The 16,407-nt window shown below is 33.3% G+C and overlaps 2 protein-coding genes across 2 annotated transcripts; one reads left to right on the forward strand and one right to left on the reverse strand.

Annotated features, from left to right (window-relative positions):
* Positions 1–2,519: 2,519 nt before the first annotated feature.
* Positions 2,520–6,148, reverse strand: LOC132058104 (uncharacterized). Its single transcript, XM_059450667.1, has 6 exons — positions 5,925–6,148; positions 5,532–5,821; positions 5,093–5,446; positions 4,668–4,804; positions 4,326–4,563; positions 2,520–3,661 (listed from the first exon to the last, which is right to left on the reverse strand). The coding sequence occupies exons 1-6, from the start codon at positions 6,065–6,067 to the stop codon at positions 3,417–3,419; spliced, it is 1,407 nt and encodes a 468-aa protein (XP_059306650.1). The 5' UTR covers positions 6,068–6,148; the 3' UTR covers positions 2,520–3,416.
* A 2,789-nt stretch (positions 6,149–8,937) lies between these two features.
* On the forward strand, positions 8,938–12,956 carry LOC132055521 (cleavage stimulating factor 64). Its single transcript, XM_059447391.1, has 7 exons — positions 8,938–9,085; positions 9,250–9,327; positions 10,091–10,129; positions 10,229–10,783; positions 10,861–10,953; positions 12,089–12,265; positions 12,368–12,956. Exons 1-7 carry the CDS (start codon positions 9,008–9,010, stop codon positions 12,488–12,490), a joined length of 1,143 nt encoding a protein of 380 aa, XP_059303374.1. The 5' UTR covers positions 8,938–9,007; the 3' UTR covers positions 12,491–12,956.
* Positions 12,957–16,407: the final 3,451 nt, after the last annotated feature.

Here is a 16,407-nt window from a genome sequence, read left to right on the forward strand (position 1 = left end):
ATCCGAAAATACCTTAATTTGGGAAAACATAACTATAAATGGTAATTTTTAAAAGGTAGAATGATAGGAAACTATCAAAAGGTAGTCATTTTGTTAATTTTACCTTTATTTTTTAATCGTGTTACTATGTATTTATAAGCATCAAATACAGAATTTGGGAAAACATAGTTACAAATGGTAGTTTTTAAAAGGCAGCTATAAATGATAGGAAATTACTAAAAGGTAGTTACTTTGTTAATTTTACCATGGAATTTTTACTCATTGTAGCTTCTTTTAAGACATAATTATTAATATTAACTATCCTTTTATTTAATTATATTTAGTAGCTAATTAACTTTTCTAAATTACAAACGGTAGCTATATAAAAAATACATATCCAAACACATATATCTTTCTTTTTTCCTAATCACTACCCATTTTAGATTTTTCGTTTCAAAAACCACCACGCACCCCGCCGCGCCCTCTCTCTTCTCCCTCCCTCGTGCTCACCCCCTCTCTCTCTCTCTCTCTCTCTCTTTCACTTTATCCATGCGAGGATGGGCGGGGGATCCGACCATGTATTGTTGGTAAATTTTTGAGGCGGCAGGAGAAGATGACGTGGAGGTGGAGAGAGAGAGTGGAAAGATTAGGGTTTTTTGGTGGTGGTGTCTCGGATTTTGGGTTTTTGGTGGTAGTGGTGTCGATTAGGATGGTGGTGGTGGCGATAAAAAAATCTAGTAGTGTGTATTTGTTAAAAGCCAAATACAAATACAATAAAAAATCTGCATCTCACAAATACACTATGTTTAAATGTATTTGTCTTTGTATTTTTTGAGTGTATTTTTTAGTGTATTTTGTTAATGCCAAACATAATCGTTTTTTTGAATGTGTTTGTCATGCATTTGAATTTTTTTCCCTGGAATGTATTTGTTGAAATCCCATTCAAATCAGAAAATTTAAATATATTTGGCTTCATATGTAGTTGGAATGTACACAATGTATTTGAAATATATCAAAAAAAGCTACTGAAATACATAAAAAAAAAATCAGTAAAATTTATCAAAAAAAAATCATTTTTATCAAATCAAAAAAAGAATCCTTTTTTTTTTTTTTTTCCCATGTTCTGGGTATTTTGACAAATACACGCGAAAACTTATACATAGCCAAATGGTAATATTTAAAAGGATTCTACAAATGAATAAAGGAGAAATTGCACGGTTTCAAATAGGCTGGTCTTTACTTTTTGTCCTTAGCAATTGAACTTATGCACCGCTAGCCTAGTGGAACATAAATTCCCAAAATATAAACTTAGCTTCGCGAAAAAATGGGAAAATGAAATAGGAAAAGTGCAAATGACCCCAGATGAATCAGATCACAGGTCCTGAACAATAAAATGAAGGTGGCCAACAAGGATCTTTTATATCAAAGACGGCCCATAGACAAAATCATAGCCATGAATTGAGATAATACTCAAAATACCCCCCAACGTTTGACCAAAATCCCAACTACACACCTTTGCGTGGTCCTATTTCTGACAAATCAAGAGATTAAAATGCCCCTTTTGCCCAATATGACAACCCCCAATTATTAACAAAATACAAGGTCGCCCCTGCCCACATACGACACATCTTTAATTTCCCCCATTTTTTTTATTAATTTACCTTTCCTCCATCCATCTACTCTCTTCTTCTTCAAAAAAAAAAAAAAAAATCTTCAATTTTTCATACTCCATTTTTAGTATAGGATCAAAACCCATACCCAATTTCTTCATCTTCATATCATCATCTTCATCAACATCATCTATCATCTTCTTCATTTGAAGAAAAAAAAAAATTCACACCAACTTCCTCAAATCTAATCCAAAAACCCAAATGTGAAAGGCAGAACAAAGTTCATCCATTAATTTGATCAAATAATTAGAAAACTTGGTGTTCTTCATAGCTTTCTCCAAAATTCCTATAAGTTTAATTTCCTCCCCAAATCAACTCAAAGAATTAGTGCTTATTCAACTCCAACCAAGCAACAAGAAAGTAACTCCAAACACGCAACTTCCACCTATTTTCTTTAACAAGATTAGATTTTTTTTTTTTCGCATTTTTTTTTTTTAATTTGATTTGGAAAAACAATGATTATAAGAATAATCACTATCCTAGCTCTAAATTTATAATGGGTATTATTTTAAACTAAAAATGGAGGGAATTTAAATAATCTTGCTCAAAAACAGAACAGCAAAAGGAAAAGTAGGACCAACGTAAAGGTTAAGCAGATTAGGATTTTGGTCAAATTCCATGAATTCGTACTTCTTTCAATTTGAAGTTTGTCTTTGCAGAGCCTAACTTTAGAAGCGAAAGTCTGAAATTTTCAACTTCGAGCCCGGAAATCAGTGAGGCAAGTAAACTTTAAAAACTTTATAACAAGCGGCTATTCCTTAAATATGAATCCTAAAAATGGCTATTGTTGCACTTCTTCCAACATATAATTGAAGAAAGAAAAAAATAAGTTCCATTGTAAAAATGATGTAAAATGACTATGTATAGAAGTGTCTGAATGGTACATTACATTTCTTGATCAATAGCATAATACTGATGATACAAATCAAGACAATCTTTCATAAGCTCTCCAGATGCATATGTCTCTCATTTGTTGATAATTTTGTTTATTTCCCTTCAAATTTCAAAAAAAAAAAAAAAAAAAGGCGATCAAATTAAGATCCTATATATATACCATGTGATGCTGCTACCTTTTACTTTTATTCTGGTGCACAATCTGCAGCTTTGCCTTTTAATTCAAACTTGGATGAACCCCTAATGTTTAAAAAGAAGTAAAGCTACGTACCCATGTCACTATATATCCTCATCCATCTTTTTTCTTTCCCTTTGCTTATACTGTAATTCACTATTTATCAAAATTGTTCATAAAATTCTCCTGTCATCCCCACATCATTCAACTTACTTTTAACTCTCCATGGGCCACCCTTATTTCTCTTTTTGTAGTAGTTATTTACAAAACAACATCTACTCATCAAATTAAAGTAATTTAACTAATGTTTGCTGGGAAGAACAGTGGTGAAGCATCTCTAAATAATTTGCCATCAGATACCCTGACTTTGCTCATTTTGTCCTCGCACCAATGCAACTGCTCATCATTCACTTCACTCATTCTTAATACTCTTGATACCACTTTTAAGTCTATTAATCCCATCAATATCTCCATTTCTTCTTCTTCTTTTAGTCTCCTTTTAGCCAAGCGGCATTTCCCTGCCCGACCAATATCCTTCACCCTTGACTTTTTCTGCACACACACATAAAATTTAATTTTCAGGTTAGTCACCTTAAAAAATACTAGGATTTAGAATCTTAAAAGTAAAACATGTTACCTGTGTAAAGGTGACTTGATGATGTAAAAATCCTTATAGTAATGGTGCATATAATTTAAACTCACAGGAGTATAAAATAGATACGTGCCTTCTTGTTTACTTTCTTGAGTAAGAGGAGAAGAGTAGGGTCAGCAGAGCCTCTTTTGTTTCTCTTAAAGAAAGCAGTCATTAATACTTGGCAAGGATTCTCCTTGTCCGCCTTGAGGAAATGCATAAATGTTCTGATTGCTTCTTCCATTATCCGAAGAAATGAATCTGATGATATTCTCGAGCACAAATTTTCCTGTCCTTTTTCCTCATCCGAATCTAGTCAACAATGTAGTAACACTAAACATCATTAATTATATTGTCACAAAATTATAGGAATATGTATTCATCAAAATTCAAAATTGTTTCTTTAATACACATAAGTTTTCATGAAAAGTGAGATTTATAATCTTAAAAATATGTCAGATTATCTACTACAATAGGTAAATGTGACTTGATAGTATAAAACTTCTTTACACTGACAATATATATAACTTAATAATTCCTTGGTCATCATTATAAAGCAAGATGTGTCTAGTCAAACAATGTCCACCATCGTGGCCCATGAAATGTTTTCACTGTTAGTATATACTACTCCCTCCGTTTCAATTTATATGAACCCATTTGACAGGACACGACATTTAAGAAAATATGGGCTTTTGAAACTTGTATTCAAAATAAGCCTTGAAAATTTGTGTGGCTATAAATCATTCATAAAGTGAATTTATTTCAAACTGAAAAGAGATCATTCATACTAAGTTCAAAAAATCAAGCGAGAGGAGTATTATGCAATTTTTATCATGCATGTTTTGTAGTTCATGCAATTGACTATTGTAGCAAGTTAAACACTTGTAAAAGGCTTTTAAGTGAGTACTATATTGTATAAAACATACTTTATACTATCACAGATTAAAATTAAAAAGATAGAAAAAGGGTTAATTACCTCGATATTCAGGCACTTGAAGCAATTTAGGAGCTAAGCTTCTCATCCTAGCATAAATCTCAGGCCTCTTACCATGTTCATATGGCTCATTCTCTACATATCTTTGTAAAAGCACTTGAAACTGTTGAAAATGCTGAGCTACGTAAGCAGGACAACCCGAATCCTCTTCAAGACGCGAAGCTCTTAGGCTTTTGAAGAATTTGTAATTCCAGCTCAGTGCCTCCCATGCTAAGCATACCTACACATGTAGGCCGGGGTATTCATGATTTAAATTTAGTAAGTTTCTACGTATATTTATTTATGTTTGGTGGGACTATACTGCATCCGCCTCTGCGTATGTACCTGTGCTACATAAGCAGCCTCTAATTCGTGATACGGGTTGTGTCGAAAATCCGATGATTTCCTGTTCTTTGTTGCTAATTTATAAACAATCCTGTCTGATATTGATCTTGGACATGATTGAATGGATCTTAGTGATTCTGAAAAAAGAAAATAAAGAATTTAGACAAAGTTAAAAGGCATAATTAAACAAATAAAAGTGTGATATTTATAACAATTAATTTAAACTTTTAGATAAGAAGGTCACACGTTCCAGTATCACCCATCATCCATTATCAAAAAGAACTTTCACGTGCTTGATCCGCAAAAAAAAAAACTAGGCCTTACTTGACAAGCTTGATAAAATAAGTGTAACAGCTTAAGTTTTTAGATGATCATGAAAAATGATGTCAAACATAATTAAAGTGGGTTAAGTTAAATGTTAGTACCTGTTTCATGGAGTTTTTGTACACTGATTCTATCTAAAAACAGCATTTCTTCATCATATTTTTGGAAGACCGTGTAAGATTCCCACTTGGGGCAACTTCTTCTTGAAGAAGAAGAAAATGGATCTTCACCCGAATCTTTAATGGAGCTTCTCCATTCAGATGAACTCTTAGAAGTGGAGCCAACACTATAAGCATCTCCAAATATTTCATCAATAGTATTGTCCTTCTTTTCTTGAAATTGAAATTTCTTGCTCTCTAACTTTGATGGTGCATAAACCAAGAAATTTTCCTCTCTACAAATTTTTTTACTCTTCATTACTTTCTTGTCCTTCATGATTTTCCTATAAACTTTTCCTGTATAAAAAAAACAAGAATTAAGTAACAAATTTTTCTTTAATGTGATCAACAAATTAATTAAACATCGTAATTAAGTACGTACCATGATTAATGTCGCTATCCATCATGTCCAAATCACACTTGTAAGATTTCAAATTGAGAATCTTCTCTTCAACATCATCATCATCACTATGAACAGATTCTGAAGCTAGTGATGCATAAATGGAGTCTCCTTCATCAGCGACATTGCTATTTAAGCTATATTCAGTTTTTCCATGTTCGCGAAATGCGCATGCTACATAATGATTTTCCTCATTTGTTTCAACTTCATTATGGTAATATTCACTTTCTTCATCCGAAAACTCTGCAAATTCATATGCATTATCTCGATTCCTGCAAAGTTCACAATATTTTATCAACATGAAATTTGAAAACATCGAATTAAACAAAAAAGAGGGTAAATGAAATTAAAATTGAAATAGGACTATATATATACCTCCAGAAAAATGGATTTCCACCAAGAAAATAGAAGAGTTTGGCAAGTAAAATGGAAGTGAAGTAGGAAAAAATGAGGACAAGTTGAAAGGAACTGGAGACATTGTAGAATAGCCTTGCAATAGTTTCTTCAGAACATTGCATTGTTTTTTTTGGTTGAAATTATGAAGATTTTTGAGTTTCTACTGATCCTCCTCTTTACTTAGGTAAAGCGCAAAAAAAAGGAAACCAAAGTAGCACTAAATATAAAAAGATCAGTTCTTTAATTGCTTTCGCAAATTTCCTTGTTGGTCAAGATGGTCCCTTGCTTTTTTCAGTTTACTTATATATTCCTTGCACTTGAATATTTCCTTACCATACTTTAAGCAATATAGTGTATGATTTTCTAAAAATATTTTTACTATGAGCATCGATCCTCCATAGTAAACGCACAACAAAGGGGGACAAGAGAGAGAGACCAAAACCCCGCCACACGCATCTGAATACAACTTGCTCTTTACAAAAGAATTAGTAGTATTAGAATACTCTGGTGCAGCCAGATTTTAAAAGGCCAAATCTTCAAAAGTATTTATGAAGTATGAAGGCCATATAAAAAATAAAAAAATAAAAAAAAGAGTTAATTTAATCGAGTGTTAAGCTCAAGTGTTTTGTTGGAGCAGTCTAAGATTTTTATTCTTTGCATCCTATAGGAAGAAAGAGTCAGGAAAATAGTTAACAATACATTTTAAGCTTCTCATATCGACTTGTATTCTTAGAATTAGATTATATACTTTGACAATATAATTTACGGGTAATGTTTTTAACTTGTTATAACAAGTTATTTACTTTATTTTCTATATCAGCGATCAAATTAATTTTTCTATAAAGAGTTATCTATTATTGTTGGTCTAATGATGATGTAAAAAAATAATAATCTTGAAGTGCATTAGTTAAACTTTCATTTCAATGTATGGCCCATGGTCGCATTAGCTAAACTTTCATTTCAATGTGTGGCCCATTGTCTCTAACTTGGCCCCAAAGATTTGTCTGGATTACAAGTAGGATGTAGTAGTTCGTTGTGGGACAGCATCATATCCTAACCGTGTTTAATGAAAATTTATAAGATCCTTCAAATAAACAAGTCAATGTTAATTAAATCCAATACTATTGAATGCTAAAAGAAAGAGGAAAGGAGTTGGTCTAGTCATGCAGATAACTAAGCAGGAGTTTGGAGTTGGTCTAGTCATGCAGATAACTAAGCAGGAGTTTGGAGTTGGTCTAGTCATGCAGATAACTAAGCAGGAGTTTGGACACGCATTTTGAAACCATGAGATGAAATCAGCGTTTGGATATGCATTTCATCTCATGGTTTCAAATAATGGTTTGAAATCCCAAATTATCCAAAAAAACAGGATTTGGGTTTCAAACGATGGTTTCAAAATTTTTAAATATAAAACTTATCCCATAAGTTTATATTTTGTAAAAAAAGAACCATAAGTTGGTAGATATTTTTAACAATTACTCCTACCAACCATTTATCAACCTTTATCTACCAAGTGGGAGAATTATACTAAAGAGTAGTTACATTAGTTAATTTTTTTTTTATTGAACTAAAGTTTGATCAATTGATGTTGTATTTTTTAGAAAGGCCTTCTAATAACGTATTAGTTTTGCTATGAACTATAACTTGCTCATTTGGTAAGATTGTATAAGAATTGAGAATAATTTGATAGTTTTCACAACTTGTGGGGTTTTTATGTCTATAAGAAAAAATATAACTTAAGAAATCCAAATTGCATATCCAAACATGATTTCATCTCATGGTTTCAAACCATGTCCAAATGGCTCCTAAGCTAGAGTCAATACCTTAACTAAGATTTTATGGTGAAACCTCAAATTAAAGCACTTGTGATGTATGACAAACAAAGTAAAAATGTTTTTGAGTGCCTACAAAAGAAAATATGTATATTCACGGTAATTGTCATATTATCATTCAGGGGTTAATTTACTATCAAACATTCACTTTAAAGGAGTAATCAGAACAAAAATAACTCAGGTATGCACAAATAAACGGGTGACACCCTATAACCTTTAAAACTATACTAAATTAAGTAAGAAACTATGTAAAGATGGACCAAGGGACAAATGATGAGATTAAACACAAAGACGGAACAAAGTAAAAAGTTGCATATTTTAGTTTCTTTACATAATTAACTGGAATGTCATATTATTTCTTTGGGACTATGAGAAAAAATTTACTCTAAACACCATTTCATGACTCAATCACTTAAACTAGAAATAACCGTAGGATCTATAATTCTTGTATAATATATGAATAATGTATAATAAGTATATAACTGTGTATGATCTATATATAATGGGGCAATTTGCAGGATTGCCCTTCGCTGGGGTGGTCTTTAATTTTTGGCCCTCAAAATGGTCTTTAACTTTTGGCCTTTAGGCAGAATTTCGCTGCAAATTCTGCCTTAAGACAGAATTTTGGGATAGAATTTGCAAAATTCTGCCTTGCATGGACAGATTTGCAAAATTCCGCCTTGCGATTTTTTTTTTTTACTGAGCTAGAGTTCGAACCCACAACCTCGGGGTATTAGGCGAAGGGCAAAACTTAAAGACTACCAATTTGAAGGGCAAAAATTAAAGACCACCCCAAATGAAGGACAATCAAAAAAAAAAAAAAAGTATATAATGACTACTGAATAAATTTAATTGCACGGTTTGTCCTTTAATTTTTATTCTTCAAATGGGTTGGTCTTTAATTTTTGCCATTTAAAATCGAACTTATGCCTAGTAGAACATAAGTTCTTTAAGTACGCGGGACATAACTTGTGTGACATTATGATGCAAAAATACCAAAAAAGTTGTTTGCCTTGAGGACAAAATTAAAGACAAGCACAAAATAGGGTCAAAAGTGCAAATGACCCTACTGAAAAATATGTGTGGCCCATTTTATCAATTTCCAATAATGGGCTATTATGATGGGCCAACAAAATGGCCCATGAAATAAGTAGCATCAATCTCCCCCTTCTCTAAAAGAATGAAAAATTGCAAAGGAGATTTGAGAGTTGGGTGGAAGAATTGGGAGCAATGGCAGGTGATGGCTTATCGGCGAATATGGCTGGAATGTCCAAAAATCAGCTATACGATATTATGTCTCAGATGAAGGTAACTCATATATTTAAACGTGTGTAATAATAATACATACATAATTTTCGTTGTTGAAGATTAATTCAAGTACAATTGTCTTTCATTTTGTTTGTTACTTGTATTCTCTTCGTAATAGATACTTGATAAAAAATTGATGTAAATTGTTATGGGCATTTTTGTAGGCGCTAGTGGAACAGAACCAGCAGCAAGCAAGGCAAATTCTCATACAAAACCCTAACTTGACTAGAGCACTCTTTCAGGTCTTTTTTTAGCCTTTACTCATTCTTCTAGTGTTACTCGTTTGGTTTACTTCCACCTAATTTGTGTAAGTATTACTTTTCTTGGTTCTTACTCTGCTCGTCCCAATTTAAGTGTCGTAGTTTGATTGGGCGTATAATTTAAGAAATAAATGGAGACTTTTGAATCTTGTGGTCTTAAATTAAAGATGTGTGTAGTCCTTTAAATCTTGTGGACTTAAACTTGCCATGTAGAATGGCTGAATAGGAAAACTTACTAATTGTAGAAAGAGACACTTTTTTTTTTTGAGACAGTCCAAAAAGGTAAGTAATACACTTAAATTGGGACGGAGGGAGCATCTCGTTTTGCTTGTTACTGGTTGTTACAATACTGAAATTAGTGTTTTAATTCCTCTAATTCTTGTAAAAGTGTAATTACACAGGCTGGTGTTTTCAACATTCTTGTCTTTGGATACCTAGTGTGCACTGAAAAAGCGTGGTTTGGTTTAAAACTTGAATTCAAATATCCATGAGTAATGTGGGGGATCATAAAGCTTAATATTTGAAAATTGTATGCCTTGATTTTTTAAAAGTTTGACGTCTTATATAATTTAACATTTAGAGAAGTGTGATGTTTTAAGAATTGCTGTCTGTCTTGTATTATGAATAAGATTCTGGGAAGATTGGGATGATTAGCTTTCACAATAGGAACCCAACATATGAATATGGAGTTTTTTTGTTGATTTCTCATTCTCTAATCTGGTTTTTACAATGATGTGTTTACCAGGCACAAATAATGCTCGGGATGGTGCAGCCCCCACAAGCAGTAAGTTGGTGTACATATCTTTTTGACCTTAATGAAATATCTATTTTCCATGTCTACAATGCGATGCAGTTGCTGATATTTACTTTTTTCTACTTGTAGATTCCGACCATCCAGCCGACAGGAGCATTGAATCCTCAGCCATCAGCATCTCAGCTTCCACAGTCAAATGTTCAGACCACTCCATCGTTGCCAGGGCAAATTGGCATTCAGGAACAAACAAGAAAGCAGCAGCAGATTCAACCTGCTCCAATAGTGCCATCCGCTTCTCTTCCACCCTCGAACCTTCAATCCCCATCCTTGCCATCTCATCAGTTGCAGTCGGTGCAGCAGCAGAAAGGACATATTGGTCAAGCCCCACCAATCTCTTTACCACAAACCTCTCAAGTTCCTAATATGGCACCACTTCCTCGTCATTCTGCTGCACCACTGCCATCTCATCTTCAACAACAGATGCCTCCGGCATCCCCCAAGTTGGAGCCACCAATGCAAACTAGTGGAACTCAACACCTGCCTATGCAATCACAGCTACCACCACAAGTGAGACCACCGATGCAACCCTTCCCTCATCAAGTTCATCCTCACATGGGGCCCAATGTTGGTTATCAGCCGCAATCTGGAGCAACTCAGCACCACCATTCACAACCTCCTTATCATGTAATCATTATGCCTTTAGTAAATTTAAGGTTTTCCTATTCCATGAATAAGATGTAAATTTCCTTTTTATCATTCAGCCTGCTATGAGGCCTCCAGCAAGCATGGGACCTTCTTTTCTACCGGGACAACCACCAGGTCCAAGTCAGCTGCCACCCCAGTCTCTATATCAGGTGACCTAGTTTTTAAAATCTACGTGACTGAAATTTATGCTACCTTTGGATGGTCTTATGTTAGCCTGACCATTCTGTTTCTTGCTATACTAAACTTGGTTGATGTTAGTAAGGACCATTGTTAAACTTTAAGTGCCTCTTAATAGTTACCACTTTACCAATGCATGAGTTCCGTACCAATTTTGCTGTTGAAGATTTTCTACATAGCCGTATTAAATACGTTAATGTCATGATAATTAGTTATGTGGGATAATGAGGTAGGATAGGCTTAGGGGTTTTTTAGTCTTAGCTAAAAATAGTTAATAGGGATAGATGTATGCTATAGTCCTTGTTTGCATTCTAATGTTGCTCATTTATGACGTGAATGATGTTTTACTGGTGCTGCTTTGTTTTGACAATTTTGGGTTACAGACTTCCTAACATCCCAAATCATTCCTACTCCCTTGATCTCTCCTGCCCAAACAAACTGTTCTATTCTGACTTCTATTGTCAGTATTATTATTTGACTATCAAAAAAAAAAAAAAAAAAAGGTTAATCTATTTGGTATGTGAGACCAAAATGAAGTATTTACTGGTACCTCTACCATATTGTCATGGACTCAAAGTCATTTATCAGTTTGAAATATTGTTCTCATTGTTTCTTTTGACTGTACCTACAACATTTAAGTTTGATAGATTGTGAGACCATCTCATTTAAGCTGCTTAAACCAACTTAGTTTTATTTTTAATATGCCCCTTTAGGTTTGATTCACAAGCACGTGGATATTATTTTTATGAAGGGTGGTAGTTAGACGCGAACTAAGGACCTTTGCCTTTTCTAATACCATGTCAAATTGTGTGAACACATCATATAAAAGTTGAAGATGTACAGACGGCACACTTCATATAATTACTACGTTCAGTAAAGTTCAAACCTTGACATAGTATAACTTGATAGTCATTTCCAAATCCTCTTTCTGTAACATGGTACTTCCAAGGCAGTCTTACATGTTAATCTTGGCAATGGTCCAGCACAGACGATAGTTTTTGGTGTCTATTGTTTGAAAAGAGAATTCCTAGCTCTTACTCATTTTAGAATTTATGTCAACTGCTATTATCATAGGATTGACATGCTTTTGTATGTGCATATATCTAGATGGGAGGTTCACATTTGAGACCAGAATTCAATCAAGTTGGAAGTTCAATGCAAGCAGATCGAGCATCTCCTTGGATTCCCAGCTTGCCAGAGAATACATCAGGAACACAGCTCCCAGGACCACCATCATTCCCTGCACAGATGGCCCCGAGCAATCAGCCTTCTAGACCGGCAGCAGTAATATCTGAAGCCCTACTGTTTACGTTTTAGTTTGAGAACAGACTGTTGGTTTTACTTTCGGTTTCAGACAGAATATAAGTTAATCTTGTTGATGTGCAGCTGTCCCCGGAGATGGAAAAGGCACTTCTTCAGCAAGTAAGGAGTCTGACCCCAGAACAGATTAACATGCTACCTCCGGAGCAAAGGAATCAAGTGCTTCAGTTGCAGCAAATGCTCCGTTAATTAGAAGCTAGTGTTGCAAAGGACAAGTTTGCGAAGAAATTGGAATCTTACTGACTGGCTGATCAGTTTTTCTATTTATGCATTCCCATTGGGTGGTGTAGATGGACAGCGCGCCCCTTGTTAAATTGTGTGTTTCCTCCTTTGTGAAGGTTATTTTCCTTAGCTCATTTAGGGTTGCCTGTCATGTTCCCAGTAAATCATATGTGTTGCGTATAGGCGTTCGTGAAGCTCCTTTGGTGCATATATATCCATTTTTCCAATCCTGGAGCCTCTCCTTTAATATCTATGGTCGCTTACATGTAGTATGGTACTGTATAAGCATAGCCTAATGCAACTGAAGTATGAGATTGTGAAACAGTAGTCCCTCCCCTTTATCTTGTATCCCAAGTTTCCAGAAATATTTGGATTTGCGGATGCTTGTTACTAACAGTTAGCTCAACTTTGTGGAAGCTATGGTTAGATCTCATTTTAGGGGTTGTGAATGACGTTAAGGATGATATCTGTTGTGTTTCATATTGCTCATGCTTGATTCCCTTATATCACTGCTATATATAAGGGAGAATCCTCGACTTATGTAGTGTTCATATGATATATTTTTTTTTGGTCCATTTTACCCTCAAATGAAGCTTTAATTACCTTAAAAGTTATTACCTATTTTTGTAAATTTGAATAACTATATGGACTTTTTAATATTACAAAGAGTGATGATGTGTAAAAGGTGATAGTGACACTACAAAAAATTCATTTATTCAACCAAATTTAAATAATTGTTATCTATTTCACCCTAATTGAAGCTTAATTTTGATAAATTTGAATAACTATTAGTGCTTTTTTAATGGTAGAAGGAGTGATGATGTGGAAAAGCTGATAGTGACACAATAAGAAAATTTATTTATTCAACCAAATTTAAAATTGATCAAAATGTTTCTTGTCTTTTTTTTTTTGTTTGATGTGGAACTTCAAATTATTTTCCTCCTATAAAATTTATTATAGACAAGTAAAAAACCATTCTTTTTCTACCTCAGTATATGCTTAATTATTAAATTAAAAATTATTTTATTATATAACTAAAAATATTTGACAAAAGTAATCACATACACGTTTAAGAAATTAAAATATAAATTTCTTTTAAAAAATAAATTAAATTAAGAAAAACTAAAAATATATCATTTCTTAACATGTCTTTTTTAAGGAAAGGAAAGATTAAAGTGAGAAAAGAAAAAATTATAAACTTTTCAGTTTCTTTTGTATAATTTAATTTGAAGAAACATCGACAAAAGTATTTCGTCATATCAAGACTTTTATTTATTTAATTTTAAATGCTATTTTTATTTATAAGTTAACTTCATTAACGTCATCATACAACAAGGTGTAGCATCAAATATTTTTGTATATCCGTAAATATTTTATTTTCCCCCAAAAATGGGTTAGCCAATATAAGTTTAATTGAGAAAAAAATAAATAGGTTAATCCAACATAAAGTAAAACTCAATTTGAATCATTAATGTCTTTAACCCAAAAAATTTCAGTATAATAAAAAGTAGAAGAATTTTGGTGTATTCATTTGTTTGAAAATTAAAAGGAAGTCTAAATATACTCTAAGAAAAATAACTTTTATATGACTCAATATTTTAGAAACATTGAGAAATTATCGAACTACCTTTACATAATATAGTGTTATAAAAATAAAACAAAAAACAAGAGTAGCAAAAAAAAAAAAGGTTTATAAATAATATAATCTGAGCCTGGACTCAGCACAGGTCAAATGACACTAGTAATATATACAAGTTGTACGCAATGATTTTCTTTTGCCACTGTGTCTACACAATGATGTCTAAACTCTGGATGTGTGTTTGATCAGTTATATTTTTAGTTTATTCGATTAGAATTTGATTAGCTGTGACAGCGACGTTGCTGTTTTAATCTTAGATTGCTTAATGAGGTCAACATTGTTTCTCACCTTCTTGTAGCCTATATATTGACCAAAATCATCCCTACTGTTTCACTATAACTTAAACAACATCCTTATCCTTATGATATTTTACTTCACTGAAAACATCCTTTTAAGTTTTTCAAACTCATCCAAAAACATCCCTCCGTTATGTCTTCCATCCATTCTAACAGAGCTTCTCCCAAATCAGGTAATCCTCCTTTTTTTTCATGTCTATACAAATTCCCTCCCTTATCCAATTAAACACGAGATAAAAACTTCAGCTATCTTAGGTCTTCCCCCCAACAAAAAATTGGATATGTGATTGATTTGAATCTATAAATTCTAGAGCTTCTAAAGTTTCATGAGCAGGTGTGGGAATTGATCGGAGATGAATAAGTTGACGAAAGATATGTTCGTTAACCTATTGAAGACTATCGTCTCAACTTTCTCTTCAAGTTATATAACCTTCTTCCGTTCTTCTATAGGAAATGCAAAATATGCAATTATTAAGTGTAAAAACGTAAGAACTCTACTGCAGAGTGCAGATTATCATGTGCAACAGTAAGATACTAAAAAAATATAATGCATAAAAACAAAAAGCCTAGAATGAAGGAAAACATGCCGAATCTAGGAATATATGTGCAGAACTAATGCAGGAAAACACGTATATGTAATGCAAAAAATAAGGTGCTGATTTCAGAAAGTGTAGAAAATATGAGCAGAAGTGCAATACACAAAAATGTGGTGCAGAAAAGAAAAACATGCACTGAAAAAAAGAATTGCAGAATGTATTTTAAAATGCCAAATGTAGCAATGTGAAATAGTACCATCAAATCAACTGTAATGCAAAATGCCAAAATTTGCCAAAAGATGTAGTACGTCTGATGTCATTAGGTTATAACTGAAAAAGATCTTAGGTGCTTGTGGAAAAATAAATAACAAGAGTGTTTGGAGGAAGACCTTGAAGCTTGAGATTGTTAAGAATACATGCATTTTGTGTTCGTTAGGAGAAGGAAAAAAGAAGGGAACAATCATTAAAAGAAACTTCCGTTAGAAATGGATGGAAAACATAACACGGGAATGTTTTTGGTCAAGTTTGAAAATTAGTGAAGTGAAATATTATAAGGATGTTGTTTAAATTATAGTGAAACATTAGAAATGATTTTGGTCAAAAGCTCTCAGAATCCTCTCTCTCTTATTTTCGCATAGTATGCATCATTGCCTCATTGGTTAAGGTCAATTTTAAACTTATTAGGCTTGGTTCTTTAAAGCAAAACCGTCGTCCGAGAAAGGTTCTAATAATACATAAGCACAGGTTACCTAATTTGTGGACTAGACTGAAGCCTAGTAAGGGCAGAAGCTTTCATACCCAAGAGATGAAAAACTTTTGAACACGAAAATCAGACATTCATGTCCATGGATACTAATCTAATAAGTTTTTGAACAAGAAATTCAGACATATAACAAGTATATAACAATTTAACCGTCGGTACATGCTTTACTCACCCCCCCCCCCCCCCCCCCCCATCATGATATATGCAAAATGAAGCTGAAAATGTCACTTTTCGTTTCTTAATAATCTTCTAATGATCAGTATTAAACATTTGAGTAAAGGCTCGACTCATGCCATAGTGGAGGCTTCCCCACGGATTTCATGAGCCACAAATTAATATCATCCCGTAGACAGCAATTAGAAGCATCCCAACTGTTGTTAAAGCAGCATAATTTGTAACATTCTTGAAATCAGTTAGAAATAGAAAACTAACTTATTCATGTAATCTTTCAGTTTTCTTTTTCATTTCTCCTTGGATATGTGATTCATCCTTGTCAACATTCGCTCTATAATTCAGCACAGTAATTACAAAAATGGGAAGAACTAAATAGGATGATTGACAAAGCAATTAAATCTAAAAGGTCCAATCGCCAGAAGACGAGCACTCCAGTTAATTCCTCCATGTACAATTAGGGTCCGTTCATTCTTCCA

Source organism: Lycium ferocissimum, chromosome 5 (assembly GCF_029784015.1).
Source record: "Lycium ferocissimum isolate CSIRO_LF1 chromosome 5, AGI_CSIRO_Lferr_CH_V1, whole genome shotgun sequence".
Lineage (NCBI taxonomy): Eukaryota > Viridiplantae > Streptophyta > Magnoliopsida > Solanales > Solanaceae > Lycium > Lycium ferocissimum.

Excerpts from the sequence above, each read along its gene's own strand:
- LOC132058104 (XM_059450667.1), bottom strand. The coding sequence starts at position 6,067 with ATGCAATGTTCTGAAGAAACTATTGCAAGGCTATTCTACAATGTCTCC. Across the intron at positions 5,447-5,531 it reads GGATAGCGACATTAATCATG|GAAAAGTTTATAGGAAAATC; the intron begins GTACGTACTTAA and ends TTTTTTATACAG. Across the intron at positions 4,564-4,667 it reads AGGCTGCTTATGTAGCACAG|GTATGCTTAGCATGGGAGGC; the intron begins GTACATACGCAG and ends CTACATGTGTAG.
- LOC132055521 (XM_059447391.1), top strand. The coding sequence starts at position 9,008 with ATGGCAGGTGATGGCTTATCGGCGAATATGGCTGGAATGTCCAAAAAT. Across the intron at positions 9,086-9,249 it reads ATATTATGTCTCAGATGAAG|GCGCTAGTGGAACAGAACCA; the intron begins GTAACTCATATA and ends GCATTTTTGTAG. Across the intron at positions 10,784-10,860 it reads ATTCACAACCTCCTTATCAT|CCTGCTATGAGGCCTCCAGC; the intron begins GTAATCATTATG and ends TTTATCATTCAG.